General features: G+C 35.7%; 1 protein-coding gene across 1 annotated transcript in view; it reads left to right on the forward strand.

The window, feature by feature from the left end:
- The window catches only part of LOC127834191 (uncharacterized), a 33116-nt gene extending 24229 nt beyond the window's left edge, over positions 1-8887 (forward strand). The window contains exons 2-5 of the mRNA XM_052359834.1: positions 3371-3451; positions 5519-5638; positions 7298-7430; positions 8638-8887. Coding sequence (XP_052215794.1) covers positions 3371-3451; positions 5519-5638; positions 7298-7430; positions 8638-8887 — 584 coding nt within the window. The remainder of the gene's footprint in view (positions 1-3370; positions 3452-5518; positions 5639-7297; positions 7431-8637) is intronic.
- The last annotated feature ends 9901 nt before the right edge of the window (positions 8888-18788 follow it).

Genomic DNA, 18788 nt, shown 5'->3' on the forward strand with positions numbered 1-18788 from the left:
ATATTTTCCTCAAATGTGCTCGAATATTGTTATGAAACTTGTACATCAATATCAATTGTGTTGTACATATATGTCTCAAAACTATGCATATAATTATAAATTCATAAATCGTCAATTTTCATGTATGTAACCAGGAGGTCGTTTCATCAAAGATCGTACGAAAATCTTAATTTACGACTAAAATTTGAAAAGAAAATATACAAGGTGTTGATCAATATCCTCGCACAACGTATTCCGACGGTATGACCATGATGAAATGAATAAATTTAATCGAAATTGGTAATAATATGCCTTGGTGTTTTACGTAATTTTTCTTTAAAATATGTATCGTATTCTAAATTTGTCGTAAGATGTTTATTGAAACGGCCCCCATTTAACACAAAATACACATGCTCTAGTGGCATGTATACTCGACACATATCGAAATGACCTCAAAAAGAGTGTGTTGAACCTGTTTAAGCTATTTTTAAACATAAAATATGCATCTAAACAAATCGTTCAATGAAATCATACACCGACGTAGTTATCAGTTTGTCCCAAGTAATACTTAAAGTGCAACAACTGCGTGCACTTTCATTTATACGTGTTAACTGGGGGTTTTCTATGCGTGGTAACAAATCGTTTAATGAAATCATAAACCGACGTATGTTTCAGTTTGTCCCAAGTAATACTTAAAGTGCAACAACTGCGTGCACTTTTATTCATACATGTTAACTAAGGGTTCTCTATGCGTCGTAACAAATCGTTCAATGAAATCATACACCGACGTTTTTATCAGTTTGTCCCAAGTTATACTTAAAGTGCAACAACTGCGTGCACTTTTATTCATACATGTTAACTAAGGGTTCTCGATGCGGCGTAACAAATCGTTCAACGAAATCATGCACCGATGTTTTTATCAGTTTGTCCCAAGTAATACTTAAGTGCAACAACTGCGTGCACTTTTATTCATACATGTTAACTAAGGGTTCTCGATGCGGCGTAACAAATCGTTCAATGAAATCATGCACCGATGTTTTTATCAGTTTGTCCCAAGTTATACTTAAAGTGCAACAACTGCGTGCACTTTTATTCATACATGTTAACTAAGGGTTCTCGATGCGGCGTAACAAATCGTTCAATGAAATCATGCACCGATGTTTTTATCAGTTTGTCCCAAGTAATACTTAAAGTGCAACAACTGCGTGCACTTTCATTTATACGTGTTAACTGGGGGTTTTCTATGCGTGGTAACAAATCGTTTAATGAAATCATAAACCGACGTATGTTTCAGTTTGTCCCAAGTAATACTTAAAGTGCAACAACTGCGTGCACTTTTATTCATACATGTTAACTAAGGGTTCTCTATGCGTCGTAACAAATCGTTCAATGAAATCATACACCGACGTTTTTATCAGTTTGTCCCAAGTTATACTTAAAGTGCAACAACTGCGTGCACTTTTATTCATACATGTTAACTAAGGGTTCTCGATGCGGCGTAACAAATCGTTCAATGAAATCATGCACCGATGTTTTTATCAGTTTGTCCCAAGTAATACTTAAGTGCAACAACTGCGTGCACTTTTTTTCATACATGTTAACTAAGGGTTCTCGATGCGGCGTAACAAATCGTTCAATGAAATCATGCACCGATGTTTTTATCAGTTTGTCCCAAGTTATACTTAAAGTGCAACAACTGCGTGCACTTTTATTCATACATGTTAACTAAGGGTTCTCGATGCGGCGTAACAAATCGTTCAATGAAATCATGCACCGATGTTTTTATCAGTTTGTCCCAAGTAATACTTAAGTGCAACAACTGCGTACACTTTCATTCATACATGTTACTGAGGGTTCTCTATGCGTCGTAACAAATCCTTCAATGAAATCATTTGGACTGACAGACTTGAAATTTTGTCAGTCCGAATCAGTTTCTGTCAGTCCTACTGTCCGACTAAACTATAACAGCAAAACACAACAAAAGAGAGTACCTTTTAGGTGTTAATTGGTTTTGATCAAATTAAAATACAATAAAAACATGTCCAAAGTCGATATAATGAAACAATTATTATATTAATAATAAACCACATATAAACCAAAGGCATGTCAAACTGTTTTTAGCCTCCACAGCTCTTAAAATCCGTGTTCTTGAAAAGTTAGGGTGACATCCAATCAAGTTTGTCTTAATTGCACTCATCCATTCACACTTCTTTGGATGACTTCAATTTCTGTTTATTAGCCAATTTCCCAAGTTCTAAAACAACACCTATTGTTAAAATATTTTCTCTTAGCTGAGGTAATTGATTTCCAGGTTCAATTAAATTAATGTCTTTCACACCTATTACTTGATAGAAAGGCCCATGATAATTACCACCATCCATTGTTGTTGTCTGAAATAACACAAAACCTAATGCTACAATCTATCAACAACAAATTAACACATGTCCGAATCTTAAATTATCCGAAATATAGTACATTGGGTGGAAAAACTTCGTTTGATTTCAGAAATTGTTGGTATGTCAATTAAAATAAATCCTTCCCAGAACAATATAATAATGGAACTTTTTAACAGAAATGCTCACAAATGCCTGTTGAAACAAGTTTTCATGCGGTTTTTGTTGTGGAGAAATTAAATGGAACAAACAAAATGGCGGACGCACCCGGTTGCTTTTTAAACAAAGACCGTTGATTTTGAACTCGCATGTGATAGTCAATTCTAATCCAACTTTAAACATCAAAACATCAAAATGAAGGTAACAAAAAAGGATTTTGACAGAAGTTGAACAAAACGCATTTACCTTCTATTAATCCAATAGCACATTATACACTTTGAGTGATCTTTTTGAAACCATTTTTCATTCGATTGTGTCGGTCTGTCGGACCGATTATCTTAAATCACTCGTCGGTCCTGAGAAAAATTTGCCTGTCAGGACCTGCGGACCGACGGTTTTGGCGAACCCTGAATTAATAGAATTATGACGGATTAACTTGTGTTGGGTCACAAACTACAGGATGTGACGGCTAGATCTAGACGCCATCAAAAGCCATCACCAGCGTCCAAGAAAAAATAAGGCGAGTATAGTTATTTTGATAATTTATGTTTAGAACGACTCTGTGTGTAAATCTTCATGTACATGTATGTTGACATCGACATAATTTCATGATTTTGTCAGGAGCAATCGCCGCGATATTGGATTTTGATCATTTTCTTTCGAAAAAAAAATATATATCAAAGTAAAATCTTCTTTTCGCGGTCGTAATGTGTTACAATTCGCATGCTGTGTAAAATTGAATCGAGGCATATGGTGATATTTTTTCTCGTTTTACAGTTTGTGTGGAAAATTTTTAAAGACTATTTTGCGTACCAGAACAAATACATTACTATATCCAGAGGCCTGTTGGTCCACGGTCGCCCAAATCATTTTGGCCAATCAGAACACTGATCTTGAATCAGGGGAGAGGATAGGCTATAGTAAGTGGTGGTGATCTCCCTTTCTGTTTTGAACTTGTTTAACAAGGGTTTTTAGAGAGTCCAGAGAATTTTATTCTCGTCAGTATTTTATACTGACCAAAGCTTACATACTATAAAACAGCTGTTGTTGACAAGAGACTACGTTGCAGTTTAAGAGAACCGCGTTGCGTGACATTTAATCGTTTGAAAGTGCTCGTTTAGAATTTGTAATTTGATTTCGCGACGTTACCTATTTAAAAACTGAACGTTGTTAAACTTGTTTGGAAAATCCAGGTTCGGATTGTATTTGAATTCGGGCGTTTGTTTGTTGTCGTGTTGTATTTTGAGTTTTTAAACTACCCCAGGGTTCGTGGAACGATGTCCTTTGTTATTCTCATACCGACAATAAATAAATTTTGATTTGATTCGGGAAGCCTTTTGTTTATTCTGGAATCCGGAGAAGCTCCGGAGAACTGCCCTCTTATTTTAAAGGTGGCGGAGAGGTGCCCCCCCCCCCATCAAATCGGTAGGGGCGGAGAACTGCCCCCCCTGTCAGAATTTAGTAGGCGGATATCTGCCCCCCCCCCCATCAAATCTGTAGGGGCGGAGAACTGCCCCCCCCCCCCCCCGGTGTCATATAAGTTATTAGTTACGTAGTGAAAACAATACTTACGGGTAATTTTACGTTATCGCCGTACACATTTTATCCGGTAACAAATTAATTTCAGTACAAGTATATTGCCATTTATCGAACTGAATAACACAAATTGTCTAGAGGCATGTGATAATACTGTTTAAGACCCTTGGTACGCATCTTCACCACTCACTATACATGAATGCCATGTAAAAGTCGTGTTTTAATAAGAGCGCGAAACATAGTCGAGATCCACACAGGAAACGCGTGCATGTTAATACTGGCCATGTGTCGCAACTAAATATAGACGTGCAACTCAGTACTTATGGAGGAAAAGTTACATCGGAATTAATTTACATTATAAAGATAGTATTGACCCATGGAAAAAAAAAACGTAACTAAACGTATAAAAAAGTAAATTAATAGGCAAAGCAAAGGCAATAATTTAGCTGACTTGAAGAAAAAAGTAAAGTGAAGTCGAATTAATAATCAATTTATTTATGTTGTTTAGTTAATTCATGTGAAATACAAAATAACATACATAAATACACACATTACATGCATACATACATTCACAGTTACAATCATACATACATACATTCAGACATACATTAAAAAATATATACATGCTTACATAAACGTTCAAAACATACATTCATACATACGTATAATCTGCAACAGTTAGCATTTTGAGCAGATCATGTCGACATGCCAAACAAACAAAATCGGTAACAGTTGCTTTAATTAGCAGCTAATTAGGCAGGCAGAGAACTTGTTACCGTTAACGATAAGCACCGCGATCTTTTAATTGGTAGACCGGACCGACCTTAATTGTTAAGAACTTGTTAGCTTTGAATAAAGCCGCATACGGGTTTGTTATATTGAACCGTCCAAATCCGTAATTGGCGAAAACAAACAAATAAATTATTGTTTTCAGCTTGCATACGGATGGATTAAATTGCATGCTAATTGTTTGTTTTAATAACGGGGAAAATATCAAATAATTCAGCCGCGAAAACTTTTTATTAGCAAAAAGTGATTTGTTTTTCTTTGTTAACATAGACGAAAATAACGTGATTATCAAGATGGCGACGTCCATGCCGAGGCAGGTATTTTTTTGCCGTTTTATAACTTTAATACTTGTACAACTTTATATTTCTTTTGAAATTTCACTCAATTTCCAGACATAATAGCAAGAAAGTTACTGGCGTTATTGTCATTATAATACTCGTTTTATATATAGCCGCGAAATTTCTTTAATTAGGGGGCACTTCTCCGGGTCATCAATTCTGACAGGGGGGCAGTTCTCCGCCCCTTATTAATCAGCAGGGGGGGCAGTTCTCCGCCCTATAAAAAAACAGTGAGGGGGCAGTTCTCCGCCCAGTGAAAAATCTTTGGGGGGGGGGGCAGTTCTCCGGGGGGCACTTCTCCTAGAGCCGTTTATTCTGTTTCAGGTGAAGAACATGTCTGGTGCAGCAGCGATGTTCGTGTTCTTATTGCCGGGGATTCCAATGTCCATCGTTTGAAGTCTGCATGTCCTCCAAATGCAAGGATTGACTTTCTGCCCGTATCTGGTGAATAATTTTTAACTGTTTATAGTTGAGTGTGAGACCCAACATGTTTCTGTGGCATGCTGCTTTATATTACCCCTTTTACTGTCTTAAATAGTCGATATAAATTGCCGCCATAATCTTTTGATGATTTTTGCGTTGGCATAATTATTTTAGCTACTGTCTTATACTGCAGTGGGGACGATTGAACTTTACCGGTACGCAACACTTAACATCAAACAGCGTACCCTAACCCTTAACACCTAATACATAACAACTTACGCAACACCTTATTATCCTTTTATCCTATATATTTCTTTAGTATCGGGGGCTACCGCCCCCAAACCCCCGCTTTGTCGATGTTTGTAAACAACTGCGTACCGGTAAAGTTCAATCTAGCCCTGCAGTGTTTGTTGCTGCCTTTGGAAAAAAGGTTGCTAATTTTAATATTTATTTGAAGCTTTGTGTACCAAATAATTGTTTTTATGCCCCCGGTAGGGTGGCATATAGCAGTTGAACTGTCAGTCTGTCCGTCCGTCCGAACACTTTAATGGTCATAACTTTTTCAATATTTAACATAGCACCGTTATATTTGGCATGCATGTGCATCTCATTGAGCTGCACATTTTGAGTGGTGAAAGGTGAAGGTCAAGGTCATCTTTCAAGGTTAAAGGTCTAATATATGGCATCTGTCCATCCGTCCGAAAACTAACATTGGTCATAACTTTTTCACTATTGACGATAGCAATTTGATAGTTGGCATGTATGTGTATCTCCTGAGGCTGAACATTTTGAGTGGTGAAAGGTGAAGGTCAAATGTCTAATATATGGCGTCTGTCCGTCCATCCGAAAACTTTAACATTGGCCATAACTTGTTCACTATTGATGATAGCAACTTGATATTTGGCATGCATGGGTATCTCCTGGAGCTGAACATTTTGAGTGATGAAAGGTGAAGGTCAAGGTCATTCTTCAAGGTCAAATGTCAAATGTTCCGTCCGTCCGAAAACTTTAACATTGGCCATAACTTTTTAAATATTGAAGATAGCAACTTGATATTTGGCATGCATGTATATCTCATGGAGCTGCACATTTTGAGTGATGAAAGGTCAAGGTCATCCTTCAAGGTCAAAGGTCAAAATTTGCAATATTGAAGATAGCAACTAGATATTTGGCATGCATGTGTATCTCATGGAGCTGCACATTTTTGAGTGTTGAAAGGTCAAGGTCATCCTTCAAGGTCAAAGTTTGAATACATGTACATGGCTTCAAAGCGGTGCAATAGGGGGCATTGTGTTTCCAACAAACGCATCTCTTGTTTTTAAAGAAATGCTTAAAACTCCACTGAATATTGCTTCAATACCCAAAAAGATATTTTACCCTAACAGTTTCATGGTATTTACATGTACACGTCATGTATATTATTACACTGATAAAACATGTATTATGGAATCAAGCAAAATACCCTTTCTGCTGTAACCAAAATGGGGAAAAAGATTGCAAATCCAGAAATTTGACGCAACATAGAACAAGTGAGATAAATATTAACAAAGATAAGCTTGCTTGTCTCGAACATAGCAATGATGACTATTTTTCATAATATTCAATAACAAATGACAACTCAAGAAAAAATATTGCAAATGAAAACCAATTCCAAATGGAAGATCTTATTTTACTATGCAGGTGCAAAGTATGTGTCTGACCGGAAGGGCTTTAGAAAGCTGCTGCATCTAGAGCTGATGTCAGGTTGTTACGACATATTGTACCTGCATCTTGGCTCTAACGATGTTTGCTGCAAGGATAGCGATTTCTACCGGTATGTTGAACAGTAATTTTTCAGTTTAAGTTTTTATTTAACCTATTTACCTTAGCTTTATTGCAGGGAACGCACTATGCTTATTGAGACACTCGAGTCTGTTCCTGGGAAGAACCAGAACTTGGTGTTTATGGAGAAGATAATGAGAACCTCCTAACTCCCTATCACTAGGCGGACACCACATCCACTACACCATTATGCTTTTACATTGGCCTGTATTATTGAATGTCCACACCAACCCCCTAACTAGAAACCCTGGATCCGCCACTGAACAGCTTAGCAGCATGAATAAAAATGAGCTTGATCAACTTAGTATCATTTTCTTATTAGATTTTTTTGGATTGGCATTTTAATGAAATAAAATAAGTTAGTTTCTCAAATATTTTTGTAGTTGTTTGTAACTTTTTATGCCCCCGGTAGGGTTGCACATAGAAGTTGAACTGTCCGTCAGTCAGTATGTGTGTCAGTCTGTCCGTCCGTCGGGAAAAAAAACTTCAACGTTGGCCATAACTTTTGCATTATTAAAGATAGAAACTTGATATTTGGCATGCGTGTGTACCTCATGGAGCTGAACATTTTTAATTGGTGAAAGGTCATCCTTCAAGGTCAAATGTCAAATATATGGCGTCTGTCCGTCTGAAAACTTTAACATTGGCCATAAATTTTTCAATATTGAAGATAGCAACTTGATATTTGGTGTGCACGTGTATCTCATGAAGCTGCACATTTTGAGTGGTGGAAGTTCAAGGTCATCCTTCAAGGTCAAAGGTAAAAAAAATAATACAAAGCGGCGCAATATGGGGCATTGTGTTTCTGACGAACACATCTCTATTTAATAATTGTTTGTGATGGGAAGATAATACAATGAGCAACTAATACCATTACCTTATTATCCCTTGCCATAGGAGGAGGGATATTGTTTTGGGGTTGTCTGTCCGTCTGTCTTTCCATCTGTCCGTCCAGCACTTTTGTGTCCGGAGCCATATCTTGGAAGTGCTTTGGCGGATTTCATTGAAACTTGGTATGAGTATATATATGGATAAGAGGATGATGCAGGCCAAATGGCATCGTAAACCATCTGTTAATAGCAGAGTTATGGCCCTTTGTTTCTTAAAAAATGCTTCTTTAGTGTCAAATATAACACTTTTGTGTCCAGAAACATATTGGCAGGGTATATCAATTCAATGAATTTGCTTGTTATTTTTAGTTGTGTGACTGAGATCCTTGATGTTGTATTCAGTGTGTGTACTGAAATACACGTGGTGCTTTGCGTGATTCTTCCACGTGATTTTGATGTGAGAATGTTTCCCCGATGGCCACTCTCAGGGGCACAGTTGAGGAACTACTGCCAGTGGATAAGGAGCGCAAACAGCATGCTGTGGGAACTGAGTCACCATGTGCCTTCTGTGAGATACATGGACTATGGAGCAACAGGTATAGGGAAAGATCTAGAGTGAAATAGGAAGTTTCTCAGCAACTGTTGCATGGAATTTCATCATCATGAAACTTAAAATAAATATATGCATCATTATACTGCGGTGGACCAATCCCAAATTCTGTTCAGACATCCTTCTTTGCTCAAGAGATATGCCCCCTTAATTGGTGAAAATTGACTCATTGAGCAGTTTTGTTGCAATTACTGGTTTCTTAATAACTTTTACATGAAATATCATGAATTTTAAAATAGATGTATTACTTTGTGGTGGTACGAAGGTTTGTAGGCACTTAAACTTATTTAAATCATATACTCACATGTGGGAAGATTTAATTCATACAAATATTGATAACAATGATGATGAAGAACAGCAGTTATTTGATGACAATATTGATGATGAAATGCCTGTTTCGGTTACATTAAGTACTGCTGCATACAATAACTTCAATGAGGAATCTGGACTTTGGAATTTTAAGTGTAGAAGTAAACATTCTCCCAGACTTAAAGACAATAATGAGTTAAGGAAAAATATCATAAAACGTGATCAGTGGAATGATTCTAACCTTGTTCGATGTTCAGATGGCTGCCTAAAAGGACCTGTATTATTTCCAGATATTCCAGACAATACCGGTCCCTGTGGAAGCGGTTGGCTCAAGCGAGAAGATGACGATAATTACAGTGAAAATGGACTGACCATACACGAAAGACAAAGGACATTAAATATTTACACAAATTTTGCACCTGTAAAATGTGACATTCATATACGTGAATGCTATAATTCAATTAGTAAGCCATGCAGAATTCTTTGCGATGAAGGGGACTTAGATTGTTTACATGTATTAAGTAGGGATACAGCAGCAGGAGATGAAATAGGGTGGGAATTTGTATCTATGGTTATGAATTCTAGTTGCACTTTTTCTTCTTACTGCCAGTTTAAAAATGAGATGTATAAAACTCGCCACAATAAGGCTAGGTTTATGGATCAAACAGTTTTTTTTTAATTTTTGGTTCAGTTGGGCCTCAAACATGAAAATAGATTTCCATATACCCTGTGGTGTATGTGGTTATGGTCCTAAGAGATTGTGCTGTGATGGTACAAAAGTAGGGGTTGGATTTCGGAATTCAAATTATGAGGAAATTACAGAAACAAACCATGCTTTGGGCATTAATAATACGCTGCATCGTAGAATGGATAGATGTTTTTTTTGAAAATTTGAATGGAATTGACAAACAAGAAATGATTAACCTTCGAACTTCTTTAGATTACATTGCTCGGAAAGAACTGAATGAAATTAAAGAGAATGAAATTATTCCAGAGAGGGATTTATTGGACCGTATCGAGTTGTTAAAACAAGCACTGCCCTCTGAAGTTTTGGGTTCCTTCGAAAGATTTATCAAATGAGTGATAATGAACGAGTTGCATATTCAAATGTTTTAAAAATGCTAGCCACAACAGCGTCCATTACAAGCCTTGTACCCCCTGCATATTGTTACAAAATTCAACTATTATTAAATAGCCCCAATATTGAAAATGATCGATTTAATAGTATTGTTAATGAAACTCGTTCGTTTGCACCTGAACTAAGAGATTTAATTTGCGAGTCTTTAATAAGCAACAATGAAATATTGCCTGATGACATTAGATTATTTTTGCAATATCAAATTAATGAATCAATGTCATTGCAAGTTACTGAACCAGAACCATCTGTACCTCAACTGGGTACATACAATCCTGAAAAGTTTGGAAGGGCCTATTATTTTAATGAATCTGGGTTAAAGTTAAGAAGTGTAAGAAAGTTTTCCATTGACAATGATAGCTGTGTTAAAAGAAATATAGACCATGACGATACGACTTAAGAATTTGAAAAATGTCAAAAGCTTTATTCTAAAGTTGAAACTTCTGCTCGAGGAACATCAACATTAATTCTTTGGTTCTGTGCAGACCATGGACATTGCTATGGTTTCCTCATGACTGGGGCAGAAGGAAGAAAAGATCCCGCATTATCACTCTATAGCTATTTAGAAACCCCTCCACAAGACGTGTTTTATGACTTTGCATGTAATTTACAAGAATATTGCCTAAACAGAGAAAGTGGATACTATAAAAATGAACATTTTTTTCATGACATTTTCCATGGCTACTCCCACAAATGTTCTAGTGCTTTTACAGCTAGCAGACTTCAAGGCTTTGAATCTGTAAATTCTGAAATATGTGAACAATTCAACAGCTTTATACAATGCATTAAAAGGTCGGCCCGTCAGATGTCACAGTCACACTATTGCTTTTACCTACAATTCTTTTTAAATAACTGAATGGAATAAGAAGAAAAAATTATCATATGAAAAAAGATAAGAATTGCTTTAGCTGGGTTAGTTTAATGTGATACTTAAATGATCTATAATTTTAAGTTCATCTGAACTTTGAATACTTACTATTGCATCTTTTGATGCTTTTTTCTATTTAAAGTCTGAGCGAGTAAACACATACTATGTATTATTATGCAATAATTGTTTTGTGTTTATATCTCAACTGAGCATAAAGTGCTCAGGGTGAGCTATTGTGAATGGTCTTGGTCCGTCATGGGTCAACATTTTTTACTTAATGAAACATGGCACGAGTTTTTTTGCATGAACCTCTTTCAAAGTTGTTAAATGAAATGCATTCCATGCATAAATCTGGTTGCAATGGCAACCAAAATGAAAGCTTATATATTGGCATAAAACATCGTCTGGTTGACCTCCTTCGTGAATTTTAAAATATGCTATACCCAACTCACAGGCAAATTTGTCCTTATTTGCTCATAGTGAACACTTCTTTTAAATGGCCAGGAAGAGAGTTCAAGTTTATATACAAAAACAACAGTCAGATGAGCGATATAGTGCCATCATGGCACCTTTATAGTTGAATCATTTATGAAAAATTGTCAATGATATGTTCTGTGACTTGTATGATTTGCAGTATTCATTTCGCTGTCTTCATGCACCTTACAAAAGCCATTTTATTATCAGTGTTCCTGATTCTGTTGTAGCATTTATTCTTGAAATTTGTTTTTTTCATATTTTTCCTAATTGTTATGCTCCCGAAATACAATTTCGCCGGAGTATATAGTTTCCAGTTTGTCCTTCCTCACTAGTTTCCCATAGCAACTTCAATTCTTTACCGATCTCTTTCATATTTGGCATGTAGGTACCTTGCATGGACCTTAACCTTTTGATGAGGTCACTGGGGTCAAGGTCACCAAGGCTAATAATAGATTTTTCCGTCACACTTTTGTCACAGTTTCTCATAGCACATTCAATACTTTAACGATCTCTTTCATATTTGGCATGTAAGTACCTTGCATGACCTCTTCCTTTTGATGAGGTTTGAGGTCACTGGGGTCAATGTCACCGAGGCTAATAATAGAATGTTTTAAGGTGGTTATTTACACATAGATTGACATAGCGCATCATCGGGGAGCATCCATCAGTTTCACTGATATTCTTGTTGTATGTTATATACGTGATCATAGATACTGTAAATTTTGTCTTATGCGACATGTTTATAATGTAGAAGATGAGTACCCTGTGTTTATGCAGTGCCCATTATATAACACAGATATGATTTGTTTATTCCGCAGTGTTTGAATGAAATTGAAACTTTGGTTTGTTCAATATGTTAATGGCCGATGAAAATGACAAGCACATATTTTTGATTGCAAAATGTGTGTATTTGCATGCTAATATATAACAACTACGTAATTATCATGCAAATTAGCTGTCATTTTAATTCTGCATGCTTGTATTGCATTGTTTATTTATATCTGATAAAAATACTGATTCTTAGGTTACTTTATAAGTATGTTACTATTTTGCATGCTTACATGTTATAGGTAGTTAATTATAAGGTAATCCTTGTTTTGGTGGTATTATAATGTATAGCAGCATTTGTTCTACGAAAGTGCATGCGTGTTGCATCATATGACTTTGTTTTCTTTAACTATTCAGGTTATTTTATATAATTATGAAATTAAACTAAGTATAATGGCCCTGTGGCCTGACTGCAAATAAATATTCGTATTTGTATACAGTTTTTGTAATGTGATGTATAGTGGTATCATGTTGTTTCACTTTTTGATCAATATAACTATTATGCATACAATGTGTTATTATTCTTACCTCAAAGGAGCCATATCAATACAAATTACTACTTTCCTTCAAGTGAACAGGTTGACACGAGTGACTGGTGTATCGGGCATATCTAGGTTTTAAAAATGACAATGAGATTTACTATACGGTTAAACATTGTTATAACTGGTGGCACGATTACAAGCGGTACATTTACCGGTAGTTTCATACAAATGTTACATAAATTCATGTGCCATATCAAGTACAAGCGGCATGTACATCGATAGTTCGCATACCCATGTTCAAGTAACATCTATTACAAGAGACAATTGTACCTTAGTTGGCATAGTCATGTTCAAGTGAACAATGTCGCATGCGTGATATCATTCAAGCGTCACGTGTATCGGTGGTTTATATACGCATATTCAAGAGATCCATGTCGCATGCGTGACATAACAAGCGCCACGTGTACCAGTAGTTTGTATACCCATGTTCAAGATACATAACGCACGTGTGATATCAATTGCAAGCGGTACATGTACTAGTACTTTGATATTAATGACGAGCGTCACTTGTAACGGCGGTTGACATACGCATGCCCAAGAGATCCATGTCGCCTGAGTGATGTTCATGGCAAGCGTTAAACGACAACAACAGAACTCTCCAAATTTTTCAATCGTTTCGCGTTTTAACCCTGTATGATTTTCAGGTTTTTAAATCGTCAAATCGCATATAACGGCTGTATTAGACCATGGTAAATGTTAAGTATTACTGTTTCCTCACAAATATCATAACTAAAACGAAAATTTGCGAATCTGAAACAACTTTTTTCAATTTTGTCAGTTTATCAAAACGTGAAAAGATCCGTTTAAGACCACATCTGTCGTTCGACTTTTCACCTTCAATCTTTTTATTCGACAGAGTCAATTAATGTTATACATAATGAAATATGAAACGTAATTAAAAGTTGAACTAGGCTTCCATAGAACGAAACGCTGAAGACACAAAATTATCCCATTACATGATAAAGGAATGTTTGTTTAGGAGTTTGGGAGTAAAATACTAATTCCACAGGCCCCGCTATCGCAATACAGGATATAAAAATATATTATATACGGTCAGAGACACATCCTCCGAGCAAACACGTGCTATTGCATTAAAGATATTTCTAAACAGTAGTTTGTATCATTTTATATATAAATATAGATTACTTGACACCTATGGTATTATTATTAAACTGATCGACAAGATTATCGGACTATAGGACTCCTTAATGCTGCACTGCAAACTTTATTTTACAGATAACGATGTTTGCTTGAAATGCATAATCCGTCCAGGATTTGCAGAGAAAGATTATAACAGCATGGTTTAATTCCTTTGATACACAGATCAAATAAAGTGTGGAGGGGATTCTTATATATAACTATAATAACACTATCAACGTTCGAATTTCTCGTTAAATTTCACTGGAGGTACAGCGAATGTTTATGCTTCAATTGTAAAAGTACCTATATTTGACGGTCAATATTGTGAGTGCTTTAGAATAAGAAAATCTACTTTTTATGTGATACATTTTAATGGATCGTCAATGGAACAAAACTGAGCAGACATAAGTAAACAAGCATAGGTGAACATTTTTTCTATGGTAGTCATGAAATATATATTTGAACGTATCGGTGTAATACACGCCTATGTTTTATTGTGGGCATCATTATTTTCAATGTATCTTCCTACAAAAGCATCTGCAAATTTTAACTGCAACTTTGCCAGTTCTATTGACAACAGTGACGTATTTGTGGATGCGTGCGAATACAGCACATGGGTCGGGTGGAGCTGTTTTGCATGTGGTCCGAACATTCCCGGTGATGCTAAGATGGCTACACGAGTTCGCCAATTGTGTTGTGAACAAAATGTGTCTTACACGGATTGCTTTACATACTGCAACAAGTCCATGAACGACGCTGATGAATTAGAATCTTGCTGTAAAGCCTGTCCCAATAACAAAACATACGCGTCATGCTCTACATCGTTACCTGCGAATTATCAAGGAAATAATTGGACCACAAAATCCGGATCCGCCTTTTCGCAGACAGTCAATGTTAAAGCAGTCTCACTTTCAATTCCCATATCAAAAGCAACCGAATATTCAGACAATATTTTGTTTACATCGGAGAAGTATAATACCCTTCATACGAAGTCAAATTGGTGTTCAATCAAATTTTCAATTTTTGGGGACGACACTTCGGATATAGGTAAGTTAATACTTAGTATCTTGATTGACTAGTCCAAGCCATGTAAAAAGTGTGTACTGACTGGACCACCTGATTGTGGGATAATAACAACGTATTCAGTGTTGATTTCTATATGTTAACTCTTTAAAGCAAAATTTATGAGCCGTGAAAAGGGGGTTTAATGCATATGCGTTAAGTGTCGTCCCAGATTAGCATGTGCAGTTCGCACGAAACCTTTCGCGTAAACTGGATTTTTACTAAGAAGAGACTTTTTCTATGAACAGAAAATATCATTAAAGCGTTAAGTGTCGTCCCTGATTAGGCTGTGTGGACTGCACAGACTCATCTGGGACTACACTTTACGCACATGTATTAAACCCTCTGTTCACAAAGCACAACTAATATCAATTTGATACAGCGAAGGTTGGACCTAAGTTCTGACGTAACATATTCTTCACACGCTTGAAAATTTGGATATCACTCTTGAAACGGTTCATTCTCATTATTTCCATTATGTGCGATCCTGGACCGATTTTGTGTATGCGACAAAATCATTTATTTTTCAAACATTATTAAAGGTTTTGTCATGCTTTTCGAAAGGCTTATTTGTTGCTGTAACTCCGTCATTCAATATAATGTCGAGTGTCCTTCTTTCATTCACTTCTATATATTGCCCACCCTGTGGGATAATACTGCTACAATAATCGCATCTTCCTCCGTAGTTAATAGAAAATGTTATTTATTAAGATTGACCTTTTAACCAAATTATCATATATTATTTTGGCCAAATCCACTTCTGACGTAGATTGATTTTAGATAATGATGGGAAGGGATAACACAACGCCTAACAGATGTGCGTAATGTTTCTAATTCTAGAACTGAATATAATAATTAGCAAATTTACTAACTACGTGTCATGTAATAATTCACATAAGGAAAGAACTAATATATTAATCCTTCTCAATCGAACAATAAAGAGCAATGTCTTAGCTCCAATCATGGCCCGTATCAATTAAAATGTAAAGATTCCGTGGAGGTCGTGTCAATTTACGCTCAGCAATGAGCGTTCACATAATTATAAACCCAATGATTTCAATAAATGGTGAATTTGAATGCTCTTTCTGCGAGTAAATTATGAAGTTATCAATGTTTTGAAAAACATTTAACTTGTTATTGTGTTAAAGTTCTCCATTAGCGAAACATAAATACAGTTTTTGCAGTATGAACGATGCATAGTTAATTATTGAACCCTAGTAGTCACTTAATCGCTCGGATCTTATTTTAGAACATACCAATACTTTCAACGCCGACTGTTTTTCGACGTAACTGTTTATCGTTACTTTAGATCTGAGGTGACCTTTAATCATGACCAGTAAAATTCATATAAAAATTCCCGCCAATAGGTTCCAAATTAATAAATCCGATTTGTGCATTGACTAATAATACAAAAAGTACTGTAAACATTGGATGCATATCATTTGAACAGAAATATGAATATATTGTAAATTACATGTAAATTACATTAAATTAAAAACTGGCATGATACAAAACCATCCTCTATACATTGCATCGAAACGTTTTTCCTTAGTATACGAAGCATTATAGCATTAATTACATGTCTCTAAAATTAAAAGAAGCTATTGTTTACATGCCGTAACATGCCGTAAATGTACTGAAAGTCAAACACATGCACGCAAAGTCCAATAAACCCACTGTAACTCTTGGAATTCCTTTTTTATAAATTGCCTGGAATTATATCAACACCACTGTAGACCAACTAAAAACATATTTATGTTAAAATCTGTGTATCTCCTAAATTTATTCCCCTAATAGTCTTAAATTTATTGAATAAAGGATACACTGGTTATCTTATTTGTGTTTTGATCCGACTTTGCTTATCTTTGTGGCCTTTGCGTGACTTTACAGTGTTTAGTGAGATCCACTCTAAAATAAATTTGTAAACAGCGTAGTAGTACACGTCAACTTCTCAAGTAAAAATGTAATAATTTATACTAGTGTTTGTCTGTTGCAAGATTTATTTCACTGATATATTAATTAAATGTGTAATTACTATAAATCGCTTCAAGTGGCGTCATAATCATAATTGTTATGGAACTATATTTCCTCACATTAGTTTATGCGGATGTACTGCGGTTGTGTATCCCAAGAAAAAATCAACGATTGCTGAAGAATTTTTTTATTTCAAGAAGGTAAGAATAATTAATGGTAGATTTCACCAAGCGCATATTCCATTTAGTTCTGCGGGTTTTCGATGTACAGCTCTTATTTTGTTTATCGGTCGCAATTTAGTTCAAACACCGCCAACGATGTTTACCTAATTATTGATTATTCGCTATATTCCAGTTGGTTAACGGAGGTTTCGTCACACTGCAGTTTCGTCACATTGCAGTTTCGTAACACTGAATTTACTGTAGAAAACGGGTAGAGGGTTCGTCACAAAGGTAATATATAGGGGAAAACTTTAGTACCTTTGATTGCCACCTTTCTTCCATGTAAAACAACATAGTCATAGTTTTGTATCTGTTCTTTTAATTAATTAAATACATTTAAATAAATTGAAGTATTTTACATATGAGTATACACATGCACTTAAATTACATAACACAATTTTGATTATGATTCACAAAAATCCATTTATTCAAATACAACATAATATTACACAATACATTAAAATACAACTCTACTCAATAAACGGCAAATAATAATATACTCATATATTTACATTTCACAACACACCCATTTATTTGCAAACAATCTTGCACTAAACATAAATGTTTACATATAAAGACATAATCAAATACAACAAAATAGTACACACTACATTAAAATACAACTCCACTCAATAATACTACATTAACAGAAATCATTTCATATATTATGTACACAACAAACAGTACAGTCAGACTTCTGTCTGTTATATGACTATGTTCCTTTTCAGACGTCTTCGTCGTGGATTTGGTCATGTGTTTAATCGGGCTCAAGGCCTGCGATGTGGATGCATCTCCTCCGTAGTTGTGTGGTGGTAATTTCATCGTCCTCATATATGCCCCAGGTGTCGAATAGTTTTCCGTGGATTTCCTTGAATTTCCTTCTATGCACATGGGCAAGCGCGTGCTCTGACACTAGAAGAATCGTCAAGACCACTGTTCCTTACCTCACGTCGTAGAATGGAGACGAGCATGCAGAAGCCTAGGTCGGAACGCCCTGCTCTCGTATTGATTCTCCAGTGCCACCATGAAATCTGTGTTTGTCTGTTTTCGCATTTTCATATTTAATAATATAATATAAAAACCTACCATTTTAGTGTCTGCCATGTTTGTCAAAATAATTGAACATGCATTCTTTACATAACTCCCATGTTAATGTTTATTTACATGTTTTACATATGAAGATTGTTATCAAAATATCTCTGTCATACATGTTGTTTATACGTTACACAGCCTTTACATCGTGTACATATATTTCCTATGATTAATTTGGAAATGTTCTTCAATATTACATTTTTTATACGCTTGCAATGCTTACTTTGATTGTGCATGTGTTTTTCACTTACACATCGCACAT

Source organism: Dreissena polymorpha, chromosome 6 (assembly GCF_020536995.1).
Source record: "Dreissena polymorpha isolate Duluth1 chromosome 6, UMN_Dpol_1.0, whole genome shotgun sequence".
In the NCBI taxonomy this organism is placed as follows: domain Eukaryota; kingdom Metazoa; phylum Mollusca; class Bivalvia; order Myida; family Dreissenidae; genus Dreissena; species Dreissena polymorpha.